Source organism: Acanthisitta chloris, unplaced genomic scaffold, assembly GCF_000695815.1.
Source record: "Acanthisitta chloris isolate BGI_N310 unplaced genomic scaffold, ASM69581v1 scaffold10393, whole genome shotgun sequence".
Taxonomy (NCBI): domain Eukaryota; kingdom Metazoa; phylum Chordata; class Aves; order Passeriformes; family Acanthisittidae; genus Acanthisitta; species Acanthisitta chloris.
The window spans coordinates 12,125-29,548 of NW_008666573.1; the positions used below are offsets into that span (position 1 = coordinate 12,125).

The 17,424-nt window shown below is 39.1% G+C and overlaps 1 protein-coding gene across 1 annotated transcript in view; it reads left to right on the forward strand.

Annotated features, from left to right (window-relative positions):
- The window catches only part of SYK (spleen tyrosine kinase), a gene marked incomplete at its 5' end in the record, with an annotated part of 21,763 nt that extends 9,459 nt beyond the window's left edge, over window positions 1–12,304 (forward strand). The window contains 7 exons of the mRNA XM_009072180.1: window positions 6,023–6,095; window positions 6,740–6,917; window positions 8,095–8,304; window positions 8,720–8,909; window positions 10,236–10,376; window positions 10,572–10,684; window positions 12,232–12,304. Coding sequence (XP_009070428.1) covers window positions 6,023–6,095; window positions 6,740–6,917; window positions 8,095–8,304; window positions 8,720–8,909; window positions 10,236–10,376; window positions 10,572–10,684; window positions 12,232–12,304 — 978 coding nt within the window. The remainder of the gene's footprint in view (window positions 1–6,022; window positions 6,096–6,739; window positions 6,918–8,094; window positions 8,305–8,719; window positions 8,910–10,235; window positions 10,377–10,571; window positions 10,685–12,231) is intronic.
- Window positions 12,305–17,424: the final 5,120 nt, after the last annotated feature.

The following is a 17,424-nucleotide window of genomic DNA, read 5'->3' on the forward strand; positions in this document are numbered from 1 at the left end:
CTAATATCTGATTTCAATTTTCCCCCTTTCAGTTTGTACCCATTATTCCTTGTTCTATCACTACAGTTCCTGATGAAGAGTACCTCTCTATCTTCCCTGTAGGCCCTCTTCAGAGCCTGGAATGTTGCTATGCAACCTTCTCTTCTCCAGGCTAAACAGCCTCAACTTTCCCAGCCTGTCTTTGTAATGAGGTGCTCTGGTCCTCTTATCAACTTCGTGGCCCTCATCTTGACTTGCTCCAACAGTTCCATGTCCTTCTTATGTTGGGGACACCAGAACTGTGCACAGTACGCCAGATACGGGTCTCACAAGAGCAGAGTAGAGAGGGGGGAATCACCTCCTTTGACCTGCTGCCCACGCTCCTTTTGATGCAGCCCTGTATTTGGTTGGCTTTCTGGGCTGTGAGCGCATCCTGCTGGCTCATGGTGAGTTTTTCGCCAACCATCGCCCCCAAGTCCTTCTCCACAGGTCTATTCTCTATCAAATCTCTGCCCATTCTGTAGGTATGCTTGGGGTTACTCTGACACCCACGTGTAGGATCTTGCACTTTGCTTTGTTGAACTTCATGAGCTTTGCATTGGTCCACCTCTCAAGCCTGTTAAGGTCTCTGTGGGTGGCATTGCTTTCCTCCAGCCTGTTGACTGCCCCACACAGCTTGGTGTCCTCAGTGAACTTGCTAGAAGTGCACTTGATCCCAATGTCCGTGTTGCCAGCAAAGATGTTGAATAGTATTGGCCCTAGCACTAACTCCTGAGGGACACCACTTGTCACTGGTCTCCATGTGGACAATTAGCCATTGATCACAACACTTTTCATACAGCCATCCAGACAGTTCTTTATCTGCCATCCATCAAATCTGTATCTTTCCAATTTGGGGACAAGGATGTCATGTGGGATGGTGAGAAATGCTTTGCATAAGTCCAGGTAGATGATGTCATTTGCACTGCTGCTGTGCACCAGTGCTGTAGCCCTGTTATAGAAGGTCATTAGATTTGTTAGGTATGATTTCCCTTTCGTAAAGCTATGTTGGCCTTTACCAGTCACCTCTTTGTTTTCCACGTCCCTTAGCATAGTTTCCAGGAGAATGTGCTCCATAAACTTGCCTGGCACAGAGGTGAGACTGACTGGTCTGCAGTTCCCCAGGTCTTCCACTTTCCCCTCTTTAAAAATGGGAGTTATATTTCCCTTTGTCCAGTTCTCTGGCACTTGATGTGACTGCCACAATTTTTCAAAAATGATGGATAATGGTTTAGCAACTTCATCTGCCAATTCTCTCAGGACCCACAGATGAATTGCATCAGCTTCCATGGATTTGTGTACTTTCAGGTTCCTTAGATGATCTTGAATCTGATTCTCTTCTACAGTGGGCTTGAGCTTCATGCTTCCAGTGACTGCATTTGCCTTTCTTGACTTGAGTGGCATGGCTGGAGTACTTGTGATTGAAGGCTGAGGCATAGAAGTCATTGAGAACCTCAGCCTTCTCCATACCCAGTGTAGCCAGGTCTCCCATTTCCTTCCAGAAAGGAAGGAATTAATGAAAAAGATATTATTAAGCTATTTAATCAATCTGCAACAATAAGAAATAGCATTCCACACATACATTTATATTAGTTAACCAAGTTAACACTAATGATATAGAAAATATCATCATTCTACTTAGACATGAGCAGCTCTCTGAGAAAAAGAACCCACGTTGTTTTATTTGCTGTCACTGTGTCATTTCCAATTCACGGCTGCAAAGTTCTATTTACAAGCAAGGGATTGATGCACTCATTTTTTTAAATGTTGTTCCTGAACAAGAGCATCCAATGCTTTCTGATTCGTTTATTTTATTCTTGAATTGCAAATAGCAGAAAGATCTCTATATGTCCCATTTGAGCACTCAGCTGTTTCTTGTCCAGAGCTGTATGTTTGCCAGCTCTTCTTCATGGGATACTTGACATGTATGAAGTTGGAGTACATTAATTATATTTGTGCAGTTTGAAGTATGCCAGTTTGTAAATTCTGACTTAGGGGTCAGAAATATTTAACTGTCTTGGAGCTACAGCTACACCTGTGTGACTTCATCTAACTGTGACTACAGAAAAGGCTTCAGTGTTTGAAGTGAGGGGTGTGATATGGGACATTTCAAGGCTTGGCTTCAAGAATTCCCATCACACTTTTTTATGCACAGTTGAAGTACTCCCACAGTAAACAGAGGGAAATTGATAGTCTTATCAATGATTTCAAAAAGCAAAGGAGTTCCAGAGAGATTCATTTTCTGAAATCTGTATTTCTATCAGAAAGATTATTTTAATAGTAAACTACACAAAAGTATCTTTTGAAACTGTAATTTTGTCCTTTCTAAGTATTTCATAACTTTATTTCCAGAATCCTGGAAACTGCCACTGAAGTGTCATCATCTCAGTTTCTTTCTTAGATACTCACCATGGTTTTATCCTTTTTTTTGTTTCACTACTTTTGGACCCCTTGGTCAAAATGTGTTAGAGACTTCCATAAAATCTATATAATGTGGCAATTTGCACCTGTTTCCTTTGTAATCATATCTGTCTAACAACAGATATTATTGTCAGTTCATATTGCTTTGTATCCACTCGGTTCATTGACTTCAAATACCTTTTGGAATGTAAAATTATCTCACTTTTAAAGTATAATTATTGTTAATGCTGAAAGAAAGAATATATCCAGGAAGCTATCCAGTGGGACTACAATTATTTCTTATTAGTAACTAGCTGTAAAATAAAAGCCCTTAAACATTCTTGACATGTTCTGAGGCAATTTATGATCTATGAAATGCACAAAATAAAATCACTATGGTATCACTAAGTATAATTCCATGTGATTTGGTTTTGCTTTGCAAAAGGTGATTAATATTTTTGACCAAACATAAACATTTTCCTAGACAATCCTTACATAGTGTTGGAAAAAACTATGAGCAGCTCTCCAAAGCATTCACAGTGAAACTACCTTCTTCTTGAGAGGCCTATGATTGAGTTCCAGTCTTCATGGGGGTTTTGGGTTAGTGAATGACATATGTGAAATAGAGTGGCACAGGTCTTGGAAACAGAGTTCTTAACATGCAAAGCAGGAAAGGTGCATCAGTCTAGAAAAATAAAATTAGAGCTGAAGATCTTATTTAATACACTCATGTGCCTCCTCCGTTCTTGTGATTGGTAAGTCAATCAGTTTGTTGCCTGATCTATCCCAGAACTGTCTCAGGGCTTTTGTGGCTTGCCTTCACAGCAGATGGCCTTTCAACACTGTTCCCAAGACTGAGCAATTCAAATCAGAAACACTACCCATATCATGCCTGATGTCACTGTGCTCATCCTGCTAGGCCAGAATCTTGCCGAGAGTTTGCCTCCTACTCGTGGTTTGCTGTAAAATCGGCATAATTAAACCTTTTCAACTTGATCTAGCTGGGCAGACGACTTCATTATGATTTAAAGGTCTGTAGTGCCCAGGTCAGGTGTTTTCCCTACTAAATGCAGTTTCCAAGTGATAAAACTTCTATTACATCCAATAATTCGCCCCAGAAAACCTCATAGAATGGTTTAGGTTGGAAGGGACCTTAAAGGTCATCTCATTCCAACTCCCGCAGGGACACCTTCCTTTGTTTCTCTTTACTGGAAAACCACAAGGTTTCAGGCAGGAGCATATGCTACTAAAACCTGCATTTATTAAGAAGAAGAGTTATATACTGAAATATTTGCAAAATATTCCTATCCAGTGTTTTGCATGTGCTATCTGAGCTGAGCAAACTCGTGTCAATGTTTGAATCTTTTGTTTTAAAACACTCTCTTAGGAGAGTGAGGTCATTCTTAAGTAGAGTAAAATTCTACATTGAGAAGGAAAGGGGACTAAATTGCAGAAATAAGTTTGGTAATTCCATATTCTTGACAGCTCACAGACAGAAAAGAGCAGATTAGAAGGTTTTCTCATCTATACTTTATTGTGCCAGATTCATCCTTCAGCCAAGGAGCTCCAGAACACACCATATTTCTGCTGGGATGGTTTGTGTACTCCATATTATTTCTCTGACAAGAGTAAAGGCAAAGGGATTGTATTTGAACCAAATGCTCAATTACAGTAAAAATTAGGTCATTTTCTCCCTTCTCAGAGCAGACAGACTGGCCTAGTATCTGGTCATAGAATCATAGAATCATCAAGGTTGAAAGAGAAGTTTAAGATCACCCAATCCAACTGTCAACCTAGGTCTACCACTGTAACCCTTAAAACTTAAACCATATCACCCAGTGCCAGATCCAGATGCATCTTAGATACTTCTAGGGATAGTGACTCTACCACCTCCCTGGGCAACCTATTCCAGTGCCTGACTATGATAATAGTGAAAATTTTTTTATAAAAAAATATGCTTAATCTCCCCTGTCTCAGCTTAAGGCGTTTAAGATCACCCAATCCAACTGTCAACCTAGGTCTACCACTGTAACCCTTAAAACTTAAACCATATCACCCAGTGCCAGATCCAGATGCATCTTAGATACTTCTAGGGATAGTGACTCTACCACCTCCCTGGGCAACCTATTCCAGTGCCTGACTATGATAATAGTGAAAATTTTTTTATAAAAAAATATGCTTAATCTCCCCTGTCTCAGCTTAAGGCCATTTCCTCTAGTCCACTCGCTATAGGCATGGCAGACCAACCCCCACCTCACTACAACCTCCTTTCAGGTAGTGGTAGAGAACAATGATGTCTCTCCTGAGCTTCCTCTTCTTGAGACTAAACAAGCCCAGCTCCTTCAGCCATTCCTTATAAGATATGTTCTCTAGACCTTTTATGAGCCTTGTTGCCCTTTGCTGGACATGTTCCAGGACCTTAGTATTCTTTTTCAAGTGAGGGGCCCAAAACTGAACACAGTTCTTGAGGTGTTGCTTCACCAATGCCAAGTACAGGGTGTCGGATCACTTCCCTAGTCCTGCTGGCCACACTATTCTTGATATAGGCCAAGATGCCATTGGCCTTCTTGGTCACCTGGGCACACTGTTGGCTCATATTGAGTCATCTGTCAGCCAGCACCTCCTTTGTGCTGAACAGCTCTCAAGTCACTCTTCCCCCAGCCTGTAGCACTGTGTAAGGTTGCCGCAACCCAAGAGCAGGATGCTGCTGTTCACCTTATTAAACCTCATGCAGTTGTCCTTAGCCCATTGATGGAGTCATTCCAGGTCTTTCTGTAGAGCTTTCCAATCCTCAGGCAGATTGACACTCCCACCCAACTTAGTGTCATCTGTAAATTTACTGAGGGTGCACTCAATATCCATATCAAGATCTTCAGGAAAGATGTTAAACAGAACTGGCCACAATACTGAGCCCTGTGGGAACACCACTAGTGACCAGCCACCAATTGGATTGAGCTCCATTCACCACAGCTCTCTGGGCCTGGCCATCAAGCCAGTTTTTCACCCATTGAAGAGTCCACCCATCCAAGCCATTAGCAGCCAGGTTTTCATGATATTTGTCCATGATGTAACAGAATCCTATTAAAATAATAACTTTTTACCCCAGCTTCTTCCACTTCTTTAAAGTGCAGTCACTCTATAAAATCCACAAGAGAAACGGGGAACGGTTTTTTTGTTCTCATTTGTGCTAGCAATTTCTCTATGGCCCAGATATGGGAAGAGATAACTTGGAGAGGGAGGAAAGAGAGATAAAAAAGAAATCCTGATGGCTACTCATGTTAAAGGCATATTTGAAAAAAGCATGTAAATTTAATATCTGCAGAATAAGATTTGTGCATGACCCAGTACAGTTCATTCTCTCAAATCTATTGCTCTGAAATATTTGCAATATCTTTTTATGCTTTAGCAGTGTATGTTTTATTTGGCCTGCATATTTCCTCTAGCAATAAATTCCAGAATGAAATAAGCTTTTTTTGATTCCTTTCTTACTTTCTGATTCTCACTTATGTGTCTCATTATGCCATCATCTTTGGGGGAGAAAGTACTTTTGACTTACCTATTCATTGTTAAACAGAAAAACTGTGTTTGTGTGCTACACCTTCAGCTTCCACCTGATGAAGCACCTTTTAATCCATATGTGCTGCAAAGAAAGAGAGGCCTTACAGGAGCAGAAAGAGGTAGGCAGAGTAATTTATATCATTAATACAATTTTCTTCTTTGTGGCAGAGATCTCTCCTCAACCCATGTTTCTTTTTTTTTACAAATATTTCACACCATGCTGTGTGTTGGTATAGCTGCTGTCATAACTCAAGCCTCTTAGCTCAAGCTGAAACTGCCAGGTGTCACCATCTGTAACAAAAGTAATTTAGCAGAAACCCTTTTCCATATTGAACTGAAATATTATTACTTCCTTGACTCTAAAAGCTTGGATTCCATGAAAAGGATTATGCCCTGTTGCGTCCATAGCACCAAGTAAAATGCAACTAAAGTTGGGTGCCTAGGAATGAAGTACATAAAAGGCATCATTCTGAGTGAAGAATTCTCTTATGTACCTAATGGAAGTACTAAGGAGACAGATTAACTTTTAACCCTCCTTCTGTCAGGGAACCTCCTAGTTTGACATTGCAACATGTCACCTGGTGGAGGTCACTGTCTTTTGGTGTGTTCTAAAGTGCGTGTAGATGACTGTATGTGGTTTCTTTATAATGCCCTTATAAGTCAGGCACACTGATGATCCTGAACATAGAAAAGGTGAATATATTAGCTGTGGAAGCAAAAATGTCTAACATTGTGTCTAATTTTTATATTGTTTGAACTGCAGGTGATCAAAGAGAGGCCTTACCCATGGATACTGAGGTCTATGAAAGTCCATATGCTGATCCAGATGAAATTAAACCAAAAAATGTCACTCTTGATAGGAAATTGTTGACATTAGAGGAAGGCGAACTTGGCTCTGGCAACTTTGGTACTGTAAAGAAAGGGTTCTACAAGATGAAAAAGTAAGTGTTTCATCCTATTTACATGGAGTCTAATCTACAAAAGCTCTAGCCTTTATTTTTTGGAGCGTCAGCAATCGTTGCATGTCTTTTGGGGTGACCGACTGTACCTAAGTAATTTGGACTAATATTCAACAGTTTTTCTCTTTGTACATACATTTATGCACTCATTTTTTCTGTAAAGTGGGGAAGTGCTCCTTATGACTATTTTCTCTCCTGACAGGGATAGTAGTGTGTGAAGTCCACTACCTTCCTCCATAGTTTGTATGGGTGGCCATGCTATGTAGTATTTCCAATCTTCATGACATCTCTTTGAGATGTGTATAGTGCTGTAGACAGTTTACCTGTAGTATAGACATTTTTGGCTATAATGATAAATAGCAGTTTTATTAAGCTGAAATGTTGATTTTCAAGAAGGCAGAACATGTCATAATGTCTTCCATCATGTAACATCAGTAGGAACAGACCCTGTTTATACCTGATTGTTCATGCATTTTCATAGTAAAATGATATCAGTATGTTGTTCATATGCATAGACTGGTCATGTGTACACTCTCATCACTTGAAGCTGGAGGCATTTTTTTAACCAAAGTTTTCAGAGGCAGGAAGGATTTTTATTTTTCCAGTATAGTCTGCAGGGATTTGAAGGGCTCTGATCCCAACTCACGTATTTTTTAATCTTGTTTCACATTTGTGCTCTGTTGATCTCATCAGTCACTCTTTCATTTAGCTGTATGAGCTGAAGGTTGCGGAAGTAGGCTTAGTTTCTCGGGATTTCAGAGCACTGCCTTGGGCCTTGCAATGCTGCATATTCTAGTCTCACTCCCCAAACACTTCAGTGCTTATGAAGCTTTTTATAGCTTTTCTTGCCAGAAAAGCTTTATACCATCCTTGCTGAGATGCCCAAGAAAATTTTGTCCAGTAGATTTGTCTTCAGGATTCTTAAAACATTTTTATTACAATTTGTAATTTTCTCAGGTTCTTTTCATTCTTGCTTTTTTGCTTAGCTGTCTTCTGAGCATTTGTTCCTATTATGATTGGGGTTTTTTCTCCTCTGAATATCAGCTCTGTCTTCTGTCACAATTTGTACTATATTCACAGAAACATCGGATGAAGATTGTGTCCATTAGCATACAAATTTTTCAGCAACTAGTCCCAGAACTGAATTCTTTTTTTGCAGGGGTGCCAAGCCAGTGGCTGTAAAAATTCTTAAGAATGAGAGTAATGATCCAGCCATAAAGGATGAATTACTGAGAGAAGCAAATGTAATGCAGCAACTGGATAACCCATATATTGTCCGAATGATAGGCATATGTGAAGCTGAGGCCTGGATGTTAGTAATGGAAATGGCTGAACTTGGGCCATTGAACAGATTTTTGCAAAAAAATAGGTATGTAAGCTTTGATTCCATTTCATAGGATACAGGTCCTTTCTTTTACATTTTCGTTACAGATGACAGTAAATTGACATGTCATAATTACTGATTGTAGTTACTCTTCACTGGAACATGATTATCTTGTACATGTCTCCTAACCATCAAATGCTTCTTCTGAAATGGTGCGTTTTGAATAAATGAAATAAATTTCACATGTCCTTCAATTGCTCATTTATTGATGAGATCACACATCATTTGCTCAGGACAGGCAGCTTGGGCTGCTTGTTCTAATTGGAGCTTAGCTAAACATAAGTGGATCAGGTTCCCAGTGTGATGTGGGGTAGTTCATAGTAAAGATTTGTACTTGAACTCCACGAAATGTCATGAAAATGAACTACTGACCTCTTAAAAATTCAATTATGATTTTCAGACATGTCACAGAGAAGAATATAACAGAGCTGGTGCATCAGGTTTCCATGGGGATGAAATACCTGGAGGAGAATAACTTTGTTCATAGGGATCTGGCTGCAAGGAATGTGCTATTAGTCACTCAACATTATGCCAAAATTAGTGACTTTGGACTTTCTAAAGCTCTTAGTGCTGATGAAAATTATTATAAGGTAAGGTTTGAACAAGACACAAAAGCTGTGTAGTAGCATAGCTTAATAAGGTTATTTTCAGTTGAAATGCAGTTTGGTTTGCAAGGGAAAAATTAGAAATATTATGTGTCATTCATTATTAGAATACCAGTTTTCAAAATACGTGATCAACATGAAGAGATGTGTAGAGAGGAAAAAGCTCGTCCCTTCTTTACTTGCTTATTTTCATTTAGTTTTGGTAAAATTGTCATGAGAAGGTTGAAATTTATGGTGGAAATGAGATACACAGAAGTAAATATATCTTTGTTGCAGAATGATTCGCACCATGTCCAAGGAAAATGTGGCCTATCACACTGTATTATTGACTAATAGAACTGAATTAGGGGACGTTTTGGGAAGTATACCACTGGTAACTAATAAATTAGTCTAAACAGAATTTGTTTTGCTTGGTTTTAAATTCATTGGACCTCTGTAGAGCTAAAGGGATTGAAATAATTGCCACATTTAATAAGCTTAAAGCATCCATGAGAGGCAAAGGCTGTAATCATGGGTGCAACCTTTTTTTTCAAATATATTGATTTTGCAGTTCAAATTATTTCTTTCTTCTGCCTATTCCCTTTCATCAGTTGTTTAAAACTAATAAGACAGACCATGAAACACTGCAGTCGAGGAGCAAGCACATACTCCCTTCTGATGATCTTCCTATGGGAATAGTAACTGCTGCCAGAAAAGGCATCTTAAATCACTGCCACTAGTCTAGCCAGAGTTGCTTGTCAATCTCAGTCTCAGAGTCTTGAGAATTAGTATCAAAGGTCCATTCCCTTTTCAACTCCACAGGCTACAGTGGGGTTTTATCACTAGATCTGGGCTGGGATGGCTTGACACTTGAATGGTCATAATGCAGTTTTATGTCATAATTTAATGAAACTATGCTTTGCACAAGGAAGTCACTGTGGTTTGAAACAGAGCATAAATTTCAAGTATATGGAAATGTATCTCTTACCCTCTGTGGAGAGGCTAAATGAAAAATCCTGATTTTAAAGAGCAGCTTTAAATTAAATGTCTCTAGAAGTATGACTCCAGGTCATTTAGCTGAGCTTTGCTTTGCCACAGATTTCCTTTCAGTGTATTGTTTTGTAAGTGGAAGATTACGAACAATTTTGTAGCACTTTTGAAGAACCTGAAGAAGCTGAAGACCCATTCTCTCTAGTGCTAACTCCATAAGAAATATTTTGGTACTTAGTACAAATGTATGCAGATCTTGCTTATATGCATTCTGTTGGTGTTTACTGCTTATCATTGTCTCCAAGCCTGCTTATTTTGCCTTTCTGTTATGACTTATTGTAGGCACAAAGTCATGGAAAATGGCCAGTCAAGTGGTATGCTCCGGAATGCATGAATTTCTACAAATTTTCTAGCAAAAGTGATGTCTGGAGCTTTGGGGTTTTAATGTGGGAAGCTTTCTCTTATGGGCAAAAACCATATAAGGTGAGTGGTTGTATCTGGCCATTTTTTGTTTTCTGTAAAGGTTCAGAGTAAATTTGAACCAATGCCTTTCCTACCTAAAAAGAGTTGTTGCAACAAGTCAAAGGATAGCACAAAAGTCAATCCCAGACCTCTATTTGATTTATACTAGCATGTGTACTGTATCATTTGCAACCTGTTCTGGTCATCCTCTTCCAGGGAATGAAAGGTGGTGAAGTTGCACAGATGATTGAAAGGGGAGAACGAATGGAACGTCCTGAAGGCTGTCCAATGGAAGTCTATGGTCTAATGAAATTGTGTTGGACATACAAGTGAGTGTGGTGTGATGCTCTTTTTATAGAAGTACATTTTAATCTACAAGTTTAACAGTCAGAAAGGGGGAGAAGGGGAGGTACTTCAAAATACATAGTTTCCACTGGTGTTTAGCTTACAACCATCCTACAAACTAAAGAGTCAGTTGCATTTTCAGGCGAAAATCATTTGAGTTATGGAGTGTACTAGAAGAAGCTGATTCTGCACAACAGTTTATTGGAACAGTTATCTATAAAACATAGGATAACATATAAAACAAGTAATTCCACAAAAAGGTCAGTCTGACATATTTTGAAAAGAAAGTTTGAAATTAAGCAAATATTTTTGCTTCATTTTGGATTGTATTTTGTTAAATTTTCATTTCCAAGACTTTATTTCATTTATTTCATTTCCATGACATTTTGAAGTCATGTTGCCAAACTATTTATTCCATTCCTCAATAGTTAAGTGTTTTGACCTACTTTTCTCATCTCTCATTTCTGAATATACTCAGGTTGGATCCATTTCCTATGAGTGAGAGGCACAACATCTTTTCAGATTGTACCTAATATTTCAGAATTTTTTTTTCTGATTGATAACAATTCAAAAGTGAGAATTATTAAACACCGATGGAAAAAACCTACCTGATTTTTTTAATTAGCATATTGCAAAAATTTATTAAAACTTCTTTATTATTTATCATTTTAAACTATTTTGTTGATGTTTCTTTTAGCTGTAGGAAGGTCTCCATAAAGCACCCAAAGTGACTGCAATGTCACTTAGTCTTCTATTTCACCATTTAGAGAACATGTGCGCCCAACAAAGGTCTCTATTTAAGGAGCTGTGGTACTTGGCTTTTAGCCATTTTGCTTCTTTATTAGCTTTATTACACCTAGTACTCTAGAAAGAATGTACAGCCATAAAATAAATCCTACCTTTTGGTTTGACTCACATAATGTTGTAATAAGCTCTACAGTGAAAGAGATCGTGTCTTGTTGTGATTAATAAGCATATCAAAAAGCATGCTGCTTTTTACTTTTTGTACTGAAATATAGAAATATTCTAAAAAGAAGGCTTAAGTCAGGCAGAGTAATTATGTCAATGTGTAATGTAATGTTGTAAGGTCTTACTGTCAGTTCAATTGTGTTCTCCAAATCAAGAAACATTTGCAGATATAGAAGAAAGAAGGACCATACCGTCATATAGTGTGTTGAGTAGGCTCCTCTCAGTGGTTTGAAGCCACTCTCTGTGACTGTAGTAACCATTATAAGGTAGATATTGCAGTGCAAATATTATTTCTCTGGATTACTAAAGTAAGTGAAGTAGAAAATAAAATGGAGCTGATTTACCATTTCTTTCTTGCAGTATCTTCCTCAATGACAAAGTAACAGGCATGATACCTCTGAGTGGGTGCTCTATAGTGACATTTGCCACTTGGTATTAATTTTGTAGCGTCATTTTGGTAGCCTTAAAATGCTGCGAGCAGCTCTAAATGAGCTCTGCTGAGGTCCATGCACCTCTACATCTTTCTCCTTCCAACGCAGTGATACTTGTCATCTTTCCACAGTGTTGATGACCGACCAGGATTTGTTGCGGTGGAGATGAGATTACGTAACTACTATTACGACATTTCCCACTAACAGCATGAAGAACAGCATCTTCCTTATCTCCAGCCAGCACCCTCTGAGAAGCACTTAAGCTTCCGAAACCAAGCGACCTTGATTTTTGTACCTCCATTTTCACACTGCAAAGCTCAGAGCTGAGCCTTGTATCCGTAGGGTTACCTTTTCTTGCCTTCTGCAAAATACCCAGCCTCAAAAGAGTGTGTTGAAAATGTAGAGGCCTTGAAGTGAGCAGCAAGCATGTCAGAAAAGATGCTTATGCTTTTGCTATATTTCATTTCATTTTCTTTACTGCTTTATTGCCATTACATTTTGTAGACCTGTAAAACCTATTTCATGTCATTGAACCCTCTTCTTCTTCTGTATTGGAATGTGGATTGGAATTTAGATTCTTCTTATTAATATTCTTGTCTGTCAAATGCATTGAGTAGATCCAGCCTTTCCCCTCCTCAAGGAAGAATAGCATAAACATTTCTCACTGTGAAAGTGTGTCAGTTGCTTTGACTGACAGCATGTTTGATTTTACCCCTAAGCCCCTTTAAAACCAAATCATATTCTTCTCAGCAGTAAAGCTGCTGAGGGAAACTGGAAGTTGTTACTTTCTAACATCATCACCTCCTTTAAATATGATCAGTTTCTCTTGTTCCTCATCTTGTGTGTGGAACCCAGCTATTCCTCAGGGAGTTGTGGGTTTTTTTGGTGAAACCTGGGAACTCAGGGGCTTGCTCTCATCTTGGAAGAAAGCACATCAGCACCTGATGATTCTGGATTTTAAGATAAATTCCATAACTGCATTCCTGAAAAGACACCAGTGGTGGAGCAGCACCTATCTTTCTCTGTGCTGTTTCACCCTTCCCCAGACATATCCTTCCCATGTGGCTCTTTGGGTATACCAAAGCTCCTTGTGTTTTGTGCAGCAATCTTTTCTATCATTTTTCAAACCCTTTTTTGAAAAGCATCTGTGAGAATTCACCACATATTATCACCTCTAAAGTTAAATTTCACCTCTAGCTCAAATGTTTTAAAACAGGCATGTGGACATCAAGATTATTTTTGTCTGCCCCAAAATCTTGGTATTTGTCCTGTTTCAATGCCTGTGGGCATCTCAGGAAAAGATATTTGTCTTATCACTCCTTTGTAATGCACCATGCATCTCTATTCAGCTGGAAGTATAGTAATAATAATACCAAATAATGTAATCAACTTCTGATTCTGTTTTTGCCTTTATGCTTTGCTTGTCCAATCTCATTTTAAATCTCATTTTAAATATCATCAATATCAAAATTTCTATCACTTACTACTCACAAGCAGCTACTCTACGACATTTACATATATCTCAGGAGTCTCATGAGTCTAGGAGAGATGGTGTCTGAAAGATATAGAGATTTTAGAGGAATATAGAAGAATATTAAGAGTAAGATTCAGAGTTGGATATATTTATTGCATATGACTGGTTAGAGTATATGTGTTTAATTGTTGTGTGGACAAGGTTTTCTTAGAGATGCAGTGGTATTTTTTTCTCTAGCAAATAAAATGTGTTAGCAATTTAAGTGAGAAAGTGTGAAATATATTTCGTAAAGACAGGACTATAAACAAATGTAGGAGTTACTAGTTACGGTATTTTTTTTTCTTTTTGCTAAGTTTATGGTCTATTTGTTAAATAATAACCAGTGACTTTTGGTAGTTTAGTCTTGGGTGTCCAGTGCAAGACACTTCAGAAGCCACATGCTATTAAAAGATACTGAGTGCAATAGACCATGTTTCAAATGTGACCAAACATGAAGAAGACTTATTTTTTGGTTTGTTTTTAAGAAACATTTTTCTACAAGACCAGCTTGTGTAGAAGTTAACCATAGTTATGCTTAGGTATTTTGTCACTTTAGTTGTGTTGCAGTGAAATTGTTATCTCTACCTGTGCAATTAGTAAGTTCATGGGGATATTAGCTATAAAGAAATTGCACAAATCTCTATGAATCAGTGAGTGATAGTACTCAATTTACCTAAACGACAGATATATCTTTCTGTCTCTCTCTCTTTAAAAGTGATATCTGATACAACAAAACTTGAGGAATATTTCTTCTCTTCTTTTCTGAGTGAATGTCACTGTCACTTTCTGGTGTTACTTGATTATTTTTACTTCACTATTACATAATAAAAGTTTACAATGAGAATATAAGATATTGTGAAATAAATTGATTAATTTTTTTAATTAAAGGCATTTTTACAGAATATTTTTTTTACAACAATCCTTTGATATTTACATGCTTTATGAAAATGCTGATGCTGTGCATAGTCTGCATATATACTGAGTTACTGTGATTGTTGTGGAAGACTGAAATTTTCCTTTTGAGACTGAAAGGCACCTGACAGGACAGATAAGCCCACTGATGTCTGGGCTGCTGTTGAAGCTATTCAGGACTAGCAGGAAACTTGAAAAATATGTATGTTGTTATTACACTTAAGTCTGTCCAAGATAGTGCTTTACAGCAATATTGTGCTGGACCTGGAAGGTTAGAGGTGTCAGGAGTCAATATCAGCTAACCCAGACTTTCTGCCTTACAGGTGTTAGCTATGCAGGATTTAGGTAACATTATATCACATGGAGCCTCCTTCAAAGGTGCAGACAACTGTTCCAGGTATTCTGAAATAAAAACAGGGATTTCTTAGTCTTTCATTTAGTTTTTGCTGCATGCTGAAGTTCTCAGGAAAGCAAAAGCTGGATGTATCTGAACGTGAATTTGAATAACAATCAACAAAGGCAAAAAGGTAGGCAACTCTTCACATAGGTACCTACCTTGGAGGCATCAGTCAGTGACTGACTTACACTGTTCTGCTGTGGTTGTTTACCTGCATAGCAAATCTGGCCTAACTGTTGCACCTTCCCACTTGTGGGACTGCACCATCAACTGATACCGAGGGGCTTTTGTCTTTTGGCTGCCTGGATTTGGTCATCTTTATTTTTAGATTGACTTGTATCAGAAATGCCACTTGTTGGTGTAGCTCCACAAGTAATTGACATGGTAGAGTTAAGGGATAGGAAACTTCAGGATGAAGTTAGGGAGGCTGGGTAAAAATAAGGGGCAGGTGATAACATGCTAAGCAGGATTTTCACTGAAGGAAAACAGTGTAATTACACATTTGGTGAGGGCTCAAATTTACAAAATCATTGAGCTTTTTTGGAGCACAGGAGGTCATGCACCTATTCCCATAAAGACCTGCTCAAACTACTTAACAGCCCTGGTACAATCTCTCCCTGTTTGTAACACTTTGCAAATGGGGAACTTTTAATCAGACAATGAGAAATACCCAAGATTTTCACCCCTGAAATCACCACAGTCAGCATTGCAAGTTTGATAAAGAGCCCATCTGCAAGCAGGCCTGCTCAGCTGGGTTGTGCAGGGAGGCAGAGGCATGCCCTCACCCTAGCCCTGCTGGGAGGTGGCAATGCCTGAACACACTTGGAGTGATGCACTTGTCTGGCCATTTCTGGCACCCTCCCCTCTCCCTCAGCTGTTGCTGTGCCTGTGTGTTATGGAGGAACTTGTTCATCTATTTGCTCCTTGCTGTGAAGCAATGTAGCATGTGGGGACAAATCATCAGTTATTTATATTGTGAATGGTTAGCAGTGGATGATTAACAAAGACTTCTGACACTCTGTCTCCCCTTGTCTTTTAAGTGATACCAGCAGTGAGAGATTGCATGTGGAAAGATACAGACTATGTCCCACATGTGCATAAAAGGGAGTGAGGGTGGTAAATGGGTTGAATAGTACAAGGGAACATCAAGGCAGCACTTGTACATACCAGCCCTAAATTCAGTGAGGACAGAAAGACCACAAGTCATGCAGAAGAAGAAAAAAATGAGGGGGAAAAAGTGCACCATCTGATTATTGACAGTGAACAAATACAGAAGTGGACTTAAAGCAATCCCAAATTCAAGATTCAGCATCACTATTCCACAGGAGTTTGTCCCCATGCTCTCCACCATGGTGGAATGCAAGACAGTAGCACAACCACATTTGGGCCCCAGGCCTTCCTCACTTGTCAGCCCAGTAATAGCAAGAAGGTGCTGTAGGGCTGGTGGGCCTGACTCAACAACTGTATGCCTCCTGCTATAGCTATACCTTTACTGGAGTCACCTGGTAAACTGTGAAGATTTGTAGCTGGAAAAGGGGAAAGGAAGGAGGGTGGAGCATGAAACAATTATCAGAGGCAGTGTGTAGGTAAAGATATTGTCCTCTATTACTAGTGCTGGAAAATGGGACAAGACAATGGCATGCACATCTTCCTTCAGTCTTGTATTACACAGTGAGTTCCTATGAAACAACAGAGTGATGTAACGCAAATCCAGCTGAGAACAACAGTCCTCCAGCTACTCAGAGTTCTCTGAAGCCAGGCTAGCATTGTGCCTCTATCTCCAAATAGCCTTTTTTTCCTCTTGTCATTTATGTGTTATTGAGGCAAAGACCTACTGGATTCCTTGGCAAATAATTAACTCTGCATGGAGTATAAGTGCTGCTTCCCTGAGGCAGTGGAGATGAGCACATTTCTTGAAAACCAGGGAAGAGAGAAATCTACAGGCAGCTGTGGAAAGCATTACACAGCTGCCCATTAAAATTCATGACTTCAAATGTAAACAGCACCTGGATGACCAGTTCAGTATAAGTGTGTACAGACTGTTAACACCCCTCCTCTGTCCTCCATTGCAAATGCCTTAATCTGTCAGGGTAAGAAACCATGAAGTCCAGTCCTTGCTTGACTGTGTCAAAGTGCCTGTGGAGGAGTCCCACTGCTATGCATCTACAGTTACAGCTGCCTACCTAGCAAGCTCCATGTGACAGTGGTTCAGTAAGCTAAATGCCAGGCTTCCTGTGCCTCTGCCATGGTAGAAATGCAACAAAAACCAAAAAACAAATAGAAAAAATTTTGCAAAGAACAGTTCAATGCCACTGTCCTGTCACATCGCCACCAGCCGGTGGCTGCATTCACATCAACACCTATTCTTTCTCCTTCCTGATTTGATAAAGTGAAATTGTGCCAGTTTCAGCAACAGCAAGAATGCCAAGTCTGTAACTGCAGAACTGCAGCAGAGACCTGTTATAGCTGTCTCTTGCACAGCTTGAAGACTTTTCTTTAAAA